General features: G+C 36.4%; 1 protein-coding gene across 7 annotated transcripts in view; it reads right to left on the reverse strand.

Moving 5' to 3' along the window:
• Window positions 1-15,798, reverse strand: part of VPS13C (vacuolar protein sorting 13 homolog C) — a 190,114-nt gene that overhangs the window by 109,527 nt on the left and 64,789 nt on the right. For all 7 annotated transcript variants that reach the window (XR_004956421.1, XR_004956420.1, XM_036240227.1 and 4 more), the window contains 7 exons: window positions 15,280-15,416; window positions 14,239-14,362; window positions 12,255-12,372; window positions 7,271-7,400; window positions 6,390-6,468; window positions 5,378-5,517; window positions 751-904 (listed from right to left, as the gene is read on the reverse strand). Coding sequence is in view for 5 of the 7 variants with exons in the window: in XM_036240227.1 (XP_036096120.1) it covers window positions 751-904; window positions 5,378-5,517; window positions 6,390-6,468; window positions 7,271-7,400; window positions 12,255-12,372; window positions 14,239-14,362; window positions 15,280-15,416 (882 nt within the window). In the remaining 2 variants the exon portion in view is untranslated. The remainder of the gene's footprint in view (window positions 1-750; window positions 905-5,377; window positions 5,518-6,389; window positions 6,469-7,270; window positions 7,401-12,254; window positions 12,373-14,238; window positions 14,363-15,279; window positions 15,417-15,798) is intronic.

Below are 15,798 nucleotides of genomic sequence, written 5' to 3' on the forward strand. Positions count from 1 at the left end.
CTAAGGGCACGTACCTCGGTTGTGGTCTGTCCCTGGCCCTGGTTGGGTTTTGCGGGTGGCAGCCTCTCCCTCTCCCTCTCCCTCTCCCTCTCCCTCTTCCTCTCCCTTTTCCCCTCCCCCTCTCCCTCTATCTGAACAAAAAATGGAAAAATGTCCTCGGGTGAGGATAAAAAAAAGAATACAGACCCTTGCCCGGACCAATTTTGCTCAGTGGCTAGAGCATCGGCCTGTGGACTAAATGGTCACGGGTTTTATTCTGGTCAAGGGCACGTACCTGGGTTGCAGGTACAATCCCCAGCCCCAGTAAGAGTCATGAAGAAGGCAACCAGTCGATATGTCTCTCTCATTATCAATATTTTTCTCTCTCTTTCTTCCTCCCTCCCTTCTTTCTACTCTCTCTAAAAATAAATGAGAAAATATCCTTGGGTGAGGATTAAAAAAATATCCTCGGGAGAGGATTAACAAAAAAAAAAAAAGACTACAGACCCTAGGGCCTGATTTCAAGGGTTCAGCCACTAACTAGGATGAATGACTTTGGGTGAATTATATAAATAAATTTTGTCTTAGTTTCCTTATATGCAACCTGGAAACGGTAACATTGCCTTTCTCATAGCATTATTATAAGAATTAAACAGGTTATTATTTGAAAAATGCTTAGAACAGTGCTATTTTTTATTGTAAACATTATTATATAAATGAAAGTATTTCAGACACACATTATTAACTATTGTTTCTATGTTTGTCTATTACCTTGAATTTCATGGTAATCCAAGCTGATTTTCTTTAGGTAAGATACTACAGTTAAATCAAATGTTCTCATTGTAGCCTCTGTTCCTAACTGGGTGACATTAAATACTAGAATTGTATCTTCTTCTTTCTGTTGTTTAGTAAATTCCAAAATCACCTAAAAGAATCAGGACACCAATGACATGTTAGTTTGAATCATACTAAGAAATTTTTAAAAATCCTTCTTCATACATATGTTCATGAAAATAAGATAAATTTTGCTCACACTCATCTACTACCATTAAGTTATTTATTACCATTGGAAATGATCATCTTAAATTCTATTATTGAGAATACTTTATATAAAATCATTATGAAATTTTATATCAATTATTTATATTTTAAATTTAGTAAAAATAGAATGTATGAATTCTTCCTTAACTCAATTTTCTTAAACCTGTATCTCAAAAAAGAAATCATGTTTGACGATATAAGAAACACTCCCATTAAAATGAAAAGTAATATAAAGATGTTCACTATTATACTACTATTTAAATTAATCCTGGAAATGATAGCCAGTATACTTAGCAGATGAAAAATAAAACACATACGTGTTAATTTTTAAAATATGCAAGTTCTCTGACACTCCATCAAAAGATGGAGGTCTTTGTCCCTTCACATTGGGCAGGCTTGTTATTTGCCTTAATTAATAGAGTATAGAAGTAATACTACAATGATTTCTAGTGTCAAAAAGAGATGAACCAAATAACTTATATGCATGCATGCATAACCCATGGACACAGACAACAGTGCAGTGAATGCCTGGGGTGGGGTGGCGGGGAGCAGGGTGGAGAAGGTCAGTGGAGGAAAAAAGGTGTGACATCTGAAATACTTTCAACAATAAAGATAATTTTTTTAAAAAGGCCATGAAACTTTCACCTGGGAATGCTCACTCTGAGGGAAGCTAGTTGCCATGCAAGAAGTTCAACTACCCTGAGACTGCCATGCTTGGAAGGCAATGAGTAGCTATTTCAGTCTGCAGTCCTAGCTGCAGTCCTAGCTGAGCTCCTAGCCAACAGCCAGTTATCAACTGCCAGCCTCACAAGTGAGCCACTGCTGAGCCCCTCTGACACTTCAGGTCACTACAGCATCAGTCAAATCTGACTATAAGCATGTGAAAAACTATATGCAAAAATTATAAGCTGCACCCTTCCAGAATTCCTAACCCACAAACCTGTAAGCAAAATAAAATAGTTGTTTTGAACTACATTTTGGGGTAACCTGTGAGGCAGCAACAGTAAGTGGAACAATATAAATGCTGAAAAGCAAAGCAAAAATTAACATCATTAGCAATGATAAAATTATATATGTAAGGAAAACCAGGAGAAATGTCACCTGAGAAATAGAAACTATAGTACAGTAAGATATCACTACAGAACTGATATACAAAAATAAATTCGAGATATATCAATGATTTAAATGAAAGCATTGAAATAATAAAATATAAAATCATGGGTAAATGTTTCTGCAATGGAAAATAATATTCTATATATACACTAAAACTAGGATAGGATCATAAACTTGATAAATTTCACTAAAGAAACATTTAAAACTTCAGAATTGCAAAAAAATGTCAAATTGGGGAAAATGTTTCAAATGGTACTATTTTTTTCTTAGAGCATTCTGATTATTTATCACTTTAGCTCATTCATTCAATATTCAATAAAATGCTTATTGGGCATCATCTACCATGTATGAGGTTGTGCCAGCCACTAAAAGATATCGAAGTGAGCCCTGGCCAGTTTGGCTCAGCAGGTAGGGCATCAGCCCACGAACCAAAGAGTCACAGGTTCAATTCCGGTCAAGGGCACGTACCTTGGTTGTGGTTTGTCCAGGCTCTGGTTGGGGTCATGCAGGAGGCAACCAGTTGATGTATCTCTTTCACATCAATGTCTCTCTCTCCCTTTTCCCTCTCTTCCTCCCTCCCACTCTATTGAAAATAAATAGAGCCCTGGCAGGTTTGGCTCAGTGGTTAGAGCGTCGGCCTGCGGTCCAGAGAGACCCAGGTTCGGTTCCCACTAAGGTCATGTACCTCAGTTGCAGTTTGTCCCAGGCCCTGGTTGGTCGTGTGGGTGGCAGCCACTCGATGTGTCCCTTTCACATTGATGTTTCTCTCTCTCTCTATTCCTCTCTCTCCCTCCCACCCTACCTGAACAAAAAAAAAAAAATGAAAAAATGTCCTCGGGTGAGGATAAAAAAAAAAAGAAAGAAAGAAAATAAATAGGAAAATATCCTCCAGTGAGGATTTAAAAAAAAAAAAAAAAAGATATTGCAGTGACAAGGACAGACAAGGTCCTTGTCTTCATGAAACTTACATTCTAGGAAGAGTGAAGGGAAATGAAGGTTTCTATCTTGTGTTGGGTAGTTAGGCCTTTCCAATATGGTGACATTTGAATAAGTATCTAAAGGAAGTAAAGAATCAAGTCATGCAGGAAAAGAGTATTCCAGGAAAAGAAAACAGCAAGCACAAAGAATGTGCTTTGGGCATGGCCAGAGTGGGTCACTGGTTTGATTCCAGGTAAGGGCATATGCCCAGTACAGGGTGCGAGGGAGGCGGTGGATTGATGTTTTTCCCTTACACTGATGTTTCTTTCTCTCCCACTTCCTTCCTCTCTTTCTCAAAACAATAAAAACATTTTTTTAAATGTGACTTGGTATATTTAAGGGAGAGTAAAATAGTAAGTGGAAGCAATACGAGGCAAGAACTTTGCTCACTGCTGTAGCTCCAGTATCTAAATCAATGAGTGGTACACGATGGCACTTGATAAATACTTACTAAAGGAATGAATGAAATATAGTCAGAGTAAAGTGAAAAGAACTGAAGATGCAGTCAAAGAAGCCACATGGAAGCTCTTGTGTGCCATAGGAATGACGTGAGCCTTTGCTCTGAGTGAGATGAGAAGACAGTGAAGGGCTGTGAGCTGAGCAATGACATAACCTGACTTTCACTTTAAATGGATTACTCTGCCCCTGGCTGGTGTGGCTCAGTTAATTGGAGAATCACCCCATACACTGAAAGGTGGCAGGTTCTATTCCCGGTCAGGGCCCACTCAGGTTATGGGTTCAGTCTCCAGACAGGGTGGATACAGAGGGAATTGACTGATGTTTCTCTCTCGCATCAATGTCTCTGTCTCTGTCTCTCTCTCTCTCTCCCTTCCTCTAAAAACAGTCTTTTTAAAAAAGGATTACTCTGACTGCTATGTGGAAAACAGAGTACCTGATGGACACAGAGAGAGTTAAGAGGCTACTGAAATAATTCAAGCAAGAGATGATGATGACTTGGACAGTGTAGTAGCAGTGAAAGAGAAGAGCAATCACTTGAATGTATTTTGAACTTAGAATCAAGGGATTTTCTGATATTTTGGATGGGAGTATGAGAGAAAGAGAAAAGTCAAAGAACACCAAAGGTAAGAATGCCTTTCTTTAAATTAATACCAATAATATGTAGATTTGTATACACAATTAAAATCTGGTATTTCTGACATTATATGTTAGGACATGATTTCATATTAGAATATAAAGCAGTCAATAAGATACACTTTTTATAACTTTTGTTTTATTATCAAAGCAATGAATATTCATTTTTAAAAATCTAGAATATATGGGAAAGCAAACAGGAAAAAATAAAAAACTATAATCCTACCACACAGAGATGAATATCTTCCCTGTCAATGTTTCTTTTTTTTAATCCTCACCCGAGAACATTTTTCCATTTTTTGTTCAGATAGAGTGGGAGGGAGAGAGAGAAAGAGAGATAGAAAAACATCGACGTGGAAGGGACACATCGAGTGGATGCCTCCAGCACGACCCAACCAGGGCCAGGGACAAACTACAACCAAGGTACATGCCCTTAGCGGGAACCAAACCTGGGTCTCTCTGGACTGCAGGCCGCCACTCTAACCTCTGAGCCAAACCGGCCAGGGCCAATGTTTCCTCTTATCACATGACTTTCAATGCTTATAAAGACATTGTCAAAATATAGGTCATTTACATTTTCCCAAATTATAAACATGACAATGAATGTTATTAGTCAGCTTAAAAGTAAAAAAAATAAATAAATTGATTCAAATACCCCTGGCCGGGTGGCTCAGTTGGTTGTAGCATTGTCCCATACACCAAAAAGTTGCAGGTTTGATTCCCGGTCAGAGCACATACCTAAATTGTGGGTTGGATCCCAGGATGGGGCACATATAGGAGGCAACTGATCGATGTTTCTCTCACATAGATCTCTCTCTTTCTTCCTCTATCAAAACGATTGGAAAAAAAAAGAGAGAGAGAGAGATATCCTTAGGTGAGGACTGGAGAAAAAAAATTTAAAGAATCATATCACAGAAATTTTCTAAAGAAAATTCTAATTAAGAGTCTTGAGCTTTTCCAGAATAGATTAGATATACTACAGATCACTCTTACATAAGATTTACACAAGTGCATTTCATTTTCTTGGAACTGTCTACGTGTGTGGAGGGAGGCACTAGTGAAGACAGAGTACAGCATTTTATATATACTTAATGTTTGGGTCTAGAATTGAATAGTTTACAAGGATAGTGATAACAAGAATGTATTTGTTTATAGACAGAATAAATATGCGTACCTCTTTAATTTCAAACTTTAGTAGAAGATTAATGAGCTCCTCATTTGGGGACTCTGCAACTTTTTTTCGTTCTGATCCTTTCATACTTTTACCAGTCTGTGTGACTCCATCTTCAGCATCAAAATACTCATCATCAGACTCTACAGGAAGAAGACATTCATGTGATTTAGAGAATGTCCACTGAAAGCTACATAAAACACTCTGATTTAAATCTCTCAGAAATAAAATGCATGACTGGCTGGTGTGGCCCTGAGGATTGAGTGTCAAAAGGTTCCAGTTTGATTCCTGGTCAGGGCACATGACCAGGCTATGGGCTTGATCCCCAGTAGGGGGCATGCAGGAGGCAACCGATCAATGTTTCTCTCTCACATCAATGTTTCTATCTCTATCCCTTCCTCTCTCTCTAAAAAAAAAAAATCATTAAAAAAATAAAAATAAAATAAATTCATTTATTAGATACTATCTTCATATTCTGAATCAGAATACAGTTTTAACATTTTTCTATATCTCACAAAGTGACTCAACCTGGTAGGTGATAAGCATAAATAAAATCAAACAGCCCTATGTATTTCACTTTAGTTCATTCATTCAATATTCAATAAAATATTTACTGGGTATCTATCATGTATCAGTCTTTACCAGCCACTAGGTATACCAGAGTGACAAGGACAGGCATGATCTTGTCCTCTTGAAGCTTATATTCTAGTTCAAAATTAAAAGAGATCAGTTAGGCCAGAGCTAAAGAAAAGAAGCAGGTAGTGACTGGGGAGTGGGGAGGAATAATTTATTTAAAATCTTAAGCATTGTCACTCACAAAAATCCTTTCAATCAAATAAAGAAACTTGGGCTTTTAAAAAAGTGCCTCAAAACACACTGTTGGTTAGTAGTGCAACTAGAACTAAAACCAGTAAATTACTATAACATTTTCAAAATTCCTTTATTTTCTGAAAATTTTATCTCCATATAGTAATATATAGGCTTGGTTTAATAAAGAACATATTACTTTCCTTACCTGATTCCATTCCATCTAGCAACAGTGATGTACCAAGTAGGTTTTCAGTCCTATCTGAAATAACAGGAATTGAGGATACCTAGCAAATAATACAAAAAGTTTTAACACACTAATTTGGCAAGATTAAATGTACATAAATGAGACAAACACTGAAAAAGTAATAGAGGATAGACAGACATGGGAAGACACATATACACAACTCTTCCATCAAAATACATTATACAATCAAGTAAATAATGATTGGTTGGAGTTTGCTAATTATTAAGACTACCACCTGCCGTTTTAAGGGCAGAAAAACGTACAGCTCTCGTAGAAGAGTGAATTTATCATGTGTGTCACTTAGTTGCTATCTATTACAATATAAACTGTACATCTTTATTACAGGTTCCTGGAAAATGGTAATAAGCATTAGTTGGCTCTCTCAAATTTCATTTCAAAGTAGGTGAAAATCCAACATAATATTTTAGCTTGTAAAGATCAATTACAATTAGTGATCTAGAATTTTAAGTCTAACATGTAAGTAAATTTTACAACTGTTTTATTTTGCAACATTATAAAAATTTCTATATCTAGTTTTATTTAAAACACATTTTATAAATATGAAAGACATTTTTCCTTTCATTTATGTTTTTCTGTTCCCTTTATTCCATAAAACTGATTTTCTACCACCACTCTAAAACAGTATTGAAAACAGGCTATAATCATTATTTATTCAATGGTATATATGTAGTTCTGTATAGAATCAATAACATTAAACCTCAAAAGTGCACCAAATAAATGAAACTGACCCTAAAAAATATAATAACTCACAGGATGCTAAAAAAGAACTCATCGTAAATACAAATGCAAAGAGATTTATCATTTTTATTATATCCATCTACCTGTTTCTCAGGAGACTGCACAGATGATTTCTGTGGCAAGGGTATACTGTTAACCAAACATAACACATCTTTCATCTTCTGGTCAGAAATTCTCACATGCATCAAAGGAAGCCCTCCTGATACTTTAAATCTAAAAATACAATTCAATGACAAGGTTTTAAGGTTCAGTTTCTCTATAATAGGAAGGGGAAAGGGGATTGGAAAAGAGACTACATTGTGTTACTCAGGACATGTTTTAATCTAATGACATTAATCCTTTAGTCAATATTGTCAGGGAATGGGAAGTTCTATGTAATCCAAGTTTTCAGGTAATTTAAAAGCATCCTTCTTAAGTAGTCAGCCCTTCTTATCTAATATTTATGAAAATATTTTCAAACACAATTGTCTACATTTTAAAACCGAAAACACTGTATATACTTTAACACTTCCAGTGTCAAAGATTTCTCATTCTAAACATCAAAGATATCTGCCCCATCACTCTTTATCCCCTTGCTTGCTTAACTTTCTCTTATAGCACTTACTAGCATCTGACATATAATGTGTATACTTGTTTATTTTATGTCTGCTATAATTAAAATTTAAGCTTCACGAGGACATCTGTTTTACTCACTGCAGAATCCCTATTGTCCTTTCATCGATTGCTTATTTTTCGGCAGTTACTTCTATTCTGCTTCCCTACTCAACCTAGCTGCCTCAGTTTGTTGGTCTCAATAACTTTGTGGCAGCTGTTTGCTGCTCATAAAGCTCTTTCAGGTTGTTGTTTATCTTTGACTTCCTAAGATGCAAACAGCTCGAGTTGACAGACGCCCAACCACTACATGAAGAATGATTTTTCTCTACAATGCACAAATCACAAATGTTCAAAGAGTCGAACTGGCTGGTCCTACCTAATGAGATTGAAGTTTCTACTAAAGTACTCTGTAATTGAAAAGCACCATAAAAATATAAAAAGCTTATTATTTCTGATATACTACATAAAACTAAAAGTATCACAAACAGAGTGACCTGCCACCTTTAAATACCTAAAAATTGGACAAAATATATCAAACAATGATTCAAAGAGATTGAACCTTGGATTCAATCCGTTCAAAAACAGGGATATTTAAAAAACATTAATTATGAACAATTGTACACCAACAAATTAGACAATCTAGGCAAAATGGACAAATTTCTAAAATCACAGTCTCCCAAAACTGAACCGGGAAAACACAGAAAACTTGAACACACCAATAACAATTAAGGAAATTGAAGACATAATCAATAAACTCCCAGCAAACAAAAGCCCGGGTCCAGACGGCCTCACAGAAAAGTTTTACCAAACATTCAAATAAGGACTAACACCCATTCTCCTCAAACTATTCCAAAATATTCAAGAAAAAGGAAGACTTCTAAACTCTTTTTATAAGGCCAGCATAATTCTAATTCCAAAACCAGATAAAGACACTACAAAGAAAGAAAACTACAGGCCAATATCCCTGATGAACACAGATGCCAAAATCCTTAACAAAATATTAGCAAATCAGATCCAGCAATGCATTAATAAAATTATTCACCATGACCAAGTGGGATTCATTCTAGGGATGCAAAACTGGTACAATATTCACAAATCAATAAACGTGATACACCACATAAGCAAAATGAAAGATAAAAACCATATGATCATATCAATAAATGCCAAAAAAGCATTCGACAAAATCCAGCACCCATTTATGATAAAAATGCTCAGCAATGTGGGAATAGAGGGATCATATCTCAACACAATAAAGGCCATTTATGAAAAACCTACAGCCAACATAACACTCAATGGGCAAAAACTACAAGTATTTCCATTAAGAACAGGAACAAGATAGGGATGCCCACTTTTGCCACTCTTATTTAACAGTGTACTGGAAGTCTTAGCCACAGAGATTAGACATGAAGAAAACATAAAAGGGATCCAAATCAAAAAGGAGGAAGTGAAACTGTCATTATTTGCCGACAACATGATATTGTACATAGAAAACCCTGAAGACTCCATCAAAAATCTATTAGCTTTGCCCTGGCCGGTTTGGCTCAGCGGTTGGAGCATCGGCCTGCGGTACAGAGAGACCCGGGTTCGGTTCCCGCTAAGGGCACGTACCTCGGTTGCAGTTTGACCCCGGCCCTACTTGGTCGTGTGGGTGGCAGCCACTCAATGTGTCCCTTCACATCGATGTTTCTCTCTCTCTCTCTTCCTCTCTCTCCCTCCCACTCTATCTGAACAAAAAAATGGAAAAATGTCCTCGGGTGAGGATAAGAAAAAAAAATGAAAAAAAAAAATCTACTAGATTTAATAAATGAGTTTGGCAAAGTAGCAGGATACAAAATTAACATCTAGAAATCTATGACATTCTTATACAGCAATAATGAACACTCAGAAAGGGAAACCAAAAAAAAAAAAAATCCCATTTACCATTGCAACAACAACAACAAAAACCTAGGAATAAACGTAACCAAGGAGGTAAAAGACCTGTTCTCAGAAAACTACATGACATTGAAAAATGAAATAGAGTAAGAAATAAAATAGTAGCCCTGGCCGGTTTGGCTCAGCGGTTAGAGTGTCGGCCTGCGGTCCGGAGAGACCCGGGTTCGGTTCCCGCTAAGGGCATGTACCTCGGTTGCAGTTTGTCCCCGACCCTGGTCGGTTGTGCGGGTGGCAGCCACTTGATGTGTCCCTTCACATCGATGTTTCCCTCTCTCTCTCTTCCTCTCTCTCCCTCCCACACTGTCTGTACAAAAAATGGAAAAATGTCCTCGGATGAGGATTAAAAAAAAAAAAAAAAAGAAAGAAAATAGTAGAAATATATACCGTGTTCATGGATTGGAATAATCAACATCATTAAAATGTCCATACTACCCAAAGAAATCTACAGATTTAATGTAATCCCTATTAAAGTACCAACAGCATATTTCGCAGATCTAAAACAAATACTCCAAAAGTTTATATGGAAACATAAAAGACACTGAATAGTCACAGCAATTTTGAAAAAGAACAAAGTGGGAGGGATCACAATACCAGATATCAAGTTATACTACAAAGCCATCGTAATCAAAACAGCCTGGTACTGGCACAAGAACAGACATATAGGTCAATGGAACAGAACAGAGAACCCAGGTATCGACCCAAAACAGTATGTACAATTAATATTCGACAAAGGAGGCAAGAGCATACAATGGAGAAGACAGTCTCTTCAGTGCTGGGTAAATTAGATAGCTATATGCAAAAAAATGAAACTAGACCACCAACTTACACCATACCCAAGAATAAACTCAAAATGGATAAAAGACTTAAATGTAACCCGTGAAACCATAAAAATCCTAGAGAAAAATGTAGGCAGAAAAATCTCAGATATCATGTATAGTGGAATTTTCACTGATACATCACCTAAGGCAAGAAAAACAAAGGAAAAAATTAATAAATGGGACAACATCAACTAACAAGCTTCTGCACAGCAAAAGAAACCAGCATCAAAATGAAAAGAGAACCCACTGTTTGGGAGAACATATCTGCCAATGATACATTGGATAAGGGGTTACTATCCAAAATATATAGAGTACTCATACAACTCAACAAAAAGAAGACGAACAATCCAATTTAAAAAATAGGCAGAGGACCTGAATAGATACTTCTCTAAAAAGGACATACAGCAATGGCCAGTTTGGCTCAGCGGTTACAGCGTCAGCCTGTGGAACAGAGTCCCGGGTTCAGTTCCAGCTAAGGGCACATACCTGGGTTGCAGTCTGTCCTCGCCCCGATTGGGGTGGTGTGGGTGGCAGCCAGTCGATGTGTCTTTCTCACATCGATGTTTCTCTCTCTCTTGTCCCCCCTCTCTCCCTCCCACTCTATCTGAAGATAAATGCAAAAATGTCCTCAGGTGAGGATAAAACATAAATTAAAAAAAAAAAAATGGACATACAAATGGCCAGGAGACATGAAAAAATGCTCAACATCTCTAATCATCAGAGAGATGCAAATTAAAACAACTATGAGATATCACCTCACACCTGCCAGAATGGCTGCCATCAACAAATCATCAAACAAGTGCTGGAGAGGATGTGGAGAAAAGGGGACTCTAGCACACTGCTGGTGAGAATGCAGACTGGTACAGCCACTGAGGAAAACAATATGGTGTTTCCTCAAATAATTAAAAATGGAACTGCCATTTGACCCAGTTATCCTACTTCTAGAAATATATCCTAAGAAGCCTGAAACACCAATCAGGAAGAATATATGTATCCCTATGTTCATAGCAGCACTATTTACAATTGCTAAGCTCTGGAAACAGCCCAAATGCCCATCAGTAGATAAGTGGATAAAAAAAGCTGTGGTACATTTACACAATGGAATACTATGCAGCTGTAAGAAAGAGAGATCTATTACCCTTTGAGATGACGTGGATGGAACTGGAGAGTATTATGCTAAGTGAAATAAGCCAGTCAGAGAAAGACAAGTATCACATGACCTCACTTATTTGTGGAACATAATGAACAAAATAAGCTGTCAATCAAAAGAGATCCAGAATCATGGAAGTAGGGAACAGACTGACAAACCTCAGAGGGATCAGGGATGGGAGGGATAGGAAGAGATAAACCAAAGAATTTATAAGCATATATGTAGAACCAATCTACAGGGACACAAGTCTGGGGAAGGCAGGAGAGGGGTGAGATGGGGAAAGAGGGGTCAATGGGAAAAAAAGAGGGACATCTATAATACTTTCAACAATAAAAAATGCTTAATAAATAAATTAATAAAGCTGAAATCAAAAACAGGGATAACCACCTTGTACAGAATGTCGAGAGAGGTAATATAAATCAAATAAACATTTTCTTAAAAATGTATTTCTACTTTGAAATAATCATTTTTTTCGTTCTTCAGAAATTGAGCTTTTCTTCTTAAAATCCAGACACTGATACAGATATATTTCATTTTTATGATTGTATAATATAAAGGAAATTCCTACATTACCTGGCCATTCTAATGTCTTTTTCTACCATTGCCTTGGCCAACTCAGCATGAATATCCATGGGTTGCAAAACATGCATAGTTGATGGGTGCTGAAATCGACACTTTTTCCAGTTTTCCTCTTTTAAAAAAAAAAAAAATGTTTAAAGTTAAATGAATATTTTTTATTTATTAAATAATTATTTTTAGATCACCAGATAGTCTGTGAAAAAATACTCTAACTTATTAAAGAATAGTTAATAAGTATATTCAATGAATGGAAACTTGTACTTCTTTTAATATACAAGTCAAATAACCTATATTTTTAATGTAAATCGATAAGACTTAAAGACTGTAATATAAAAATAATTCAAAATATTTATTTGAAGACTTTATATGTTTCTTGTTGTTAATCCTCACCTGAGGATGTTTTTCCATTGATTTTTAGAGAGTGGAAGGGAAGAAAGGAGGAGAGGAGAGAGAGAGAAACATCGATGTGAGAGAGAGACATCGATTAGTTGCCTCCTGCACGTGCCTGACCAGGGCTGGGAATCGAACCTGCAACCCATGCCCTTGACCTAGAATCAAATTCACAACCCTTTGGTGTGCAGATCAACATCCTAACCCCTGAGCTACACAGGCCAGGACATCTTTCATTTTAAAGCAAATAGGAAAAGCTCAGCAATTTACTGCCCTGATTACAAAATTAGAGATCAGGCTGGTTGTTGCAGTAAAAAGAAAAAATAAATAACAGAAAAAGAGGCTTCTGCAATTCCTAAGTGCTATTATACTAGTTTAGCACACAACTCTAAAACAAAAATAAGTTTTACCAAGAAGGTATGCACAACCAAAAAAAAAAGTGTAATAATCACTTTTCTTAAAATAGGAAGGTACCAAAAACAGACTTTCCAATGACTTACAACAGAATTCTACTGATGGCAATGACTGAATGCCTTTTATTATTTATAATTCAAACTATCATTATTAAGTACATACAACAGAAAGGCAATTTTAATGGTCTGAGTAGATAGTTCTCTTTAAGGAATTAGTAGAATCCTAATATATAAAAACTAAGTAGAGCATGATATGTCTACATTTTAATAAATCTCATTACTCACACTAGGAGTATACGTTCTCCATACAAAAAGTGTCCTTTCCTTCAATACTACAAAGTGATATACTCAAGAATATTTGGCAAATACTAATTGCTTCTAGAAACCAAAGAAGTATAGAGAACCAGCAATCTTTACTTAAGCAGCAGAAACACCAAAGCTTTTGGAAAATAATTACTTTTAGGTTTTAAGACTATCTCCACACTTCTCAGATATATAAAAAGTAAAAGATGTAATATAACATCACTAAAATAAAGACTAGGCTAATACAGTAAAATATTTTAAAATAAAGGCAGCAAGGGAAAACAACATTGAGACAACTACTATAGCAGAGGAATGGAGCCAACAGCAATTTTTTGTTTTGGACAGGTTCACGGTCATATTGCCAAAAAAAAAAAAAAAAAAAAAAGGCAAGGACTAATACTTAGATTTAAACGGTTCTAAGTACTGTACCCTAAAATAAATAGCCAAATTTTTAATCTCTATTTGTAACTGTGATAGAATTTGCACTGATGGGCTTCTGTTTGGTTTTCTTAAGAAAGCAATAGGCCCTGGCTGGTTTGGCTAAAGGGTCAGAGCGTCTGCCCGCAGACCAGAGTCTCCAGGGTTCGGTTCCCGCTAAGGGCAGTTTGTCCCTGGCCCTGGTTGGGGTCATGTGGGTGGCAGCCAGTCGATGTGTCTCTCTCACATCAATGTTTCTCTCTCTCTCTTCCCCCCTCTCTCCCGCCCACTAAAAGATAAATACAAAAAAAAACGTCCTTGGGTGAGGATAAAAAAAAAATCAACAGGATATGTGTTCAAAATGTCACCAGAGTTGATATACATGCACACGTACACATATATTTACCAGTTACTCAATATAATTTTAAGATCCTAAAAACTGAGCAACCTATTACCTGCTCTTGCAAAGAGTAGTTGTACACTTTTTATTTCAACATCAAACTTGTCATATGCCTTATCCATTATTTCCTCCAGAGATGAACTACTAGTCTTCTGCAGCCCTTGACCTTTACTGTTAAGCTAAAATGCAGAAAAAAATACTTTAATTTTTTTAATAGAAAAGTACATAAATCAACATACTTCAGTTGTGTTTTCTTAAAACTTAACTAAAATGAAAACATTGCCCTTAATAAATTCACATTTTGCTTAGTTCTCTGATAATTATTACCAAATATGTTATTAGAAATGTAGCATTTCAGCATACATCTCTATTGTGTTTGAGTAAAACATGTACACTACTCAGCACATCTGCCCTAACTAGCTAGTCAGGTACACAGTCATCTATCTCAAATAATCTGTCTACACATGAAACTCCTCCTGGTCTCAGGAGCTATCACCAGTTATTCTTCACAATGTAATAGCAGATTTTATTCCTTCTTCTCCCCACTACATACCTAGAATAACTAGCCTGTTAGAATTCAGCTCCAATCTCTACTTCATTTTCTATCTTCCAAAGAAGCAAGGTTTAATTCAGGGCTATATATTTTTAAATCTTCACATTTTCTCAGAGGCTTAAATGTCTATAAGTTTCAATACCCTAACAAAACCTTAAGTTCTCTTACTCTATCCAACATATATTCATTTGTGTATAATTTCCTATTGTCAAAATATAAAAATTAACAAATAACACTGTGCAATTAAACTCTGGAAACCTAGGAGTGCTTGAAAACTACTAGTGCTTCTCTCCAATTAGAAAAAGACAGTAGTAAATCCAGTCCTCAAAGTCAAATCATCTACCATTATAAAAAAATTTTAGGTTTTTCTTTTAAATAGCCATAAAAATGTTTATAAAATAGTCAATCTAAGCTAGACTTGACAAAATAAGAAGAAGAAATAAGTCTAGTTTTAAGTACATTTTGAGGGGAAAAAAGCAAACTATCACATAACTAGGTACCAAGCTAACAAAAATGGGTAGACAGAAATGCATAGGTACCTACCTGAAATGTACCAAAATCTAAAATGAGAAGATCTGACTTTTTATGGTAGAAGCCTGTCTTTGGAACTATTAGATATGAAGGCTTCAGATTTATCTTTAAATCAAGGACTTTGCGAGTTTCAATAATATGTGTAAGCCCTAAAAAAAAAAGAAAAAGAATGAAAGATCAGAGGGTCAAGTTGCAATGTACAATCATATTATTAACAATAGGAATATCAGCCCTGGCCGGTTTGGCTCAGCGGTTAGAGCGTCGGCCTGCGGTCCTGAGAGACCCGGGTTCGGTTCCCGGTAAGGACGCGTACCTCGGTTGCAGTTTGTCCCCGGCCCTGGTCGGTCGTGCGGGTGGCAGCCACTCGATGTGTCCCTTTCACATCGATGTTTCTCTCTCTCTCTCTGTTCCTCTCTCTCCCTCCCGCTCTACCTGAACAAAAAACAAAAAAATGTCCTCGGGTGAGGATTAAAAAAAAAAACAATAGGAATATCAGTTGAAAAGTACTATGAAGGATTTTCATTTCAGCAG

This window comes from Molossus molossus, unplaced genomic scaffold (genome assembly GCF_014108415.1).
Source record: "Molossus molossus isolate mMolMol1 unplaced genomic scaffold, mMolMol1.p scaffold_m16_p_1, whole genome shotgun sequence".
NCBI lineage: Eukaryota > Metazoa > Chordata > Mammalia > Chiroptera > Molossidae > Molossus > Molossus molossus.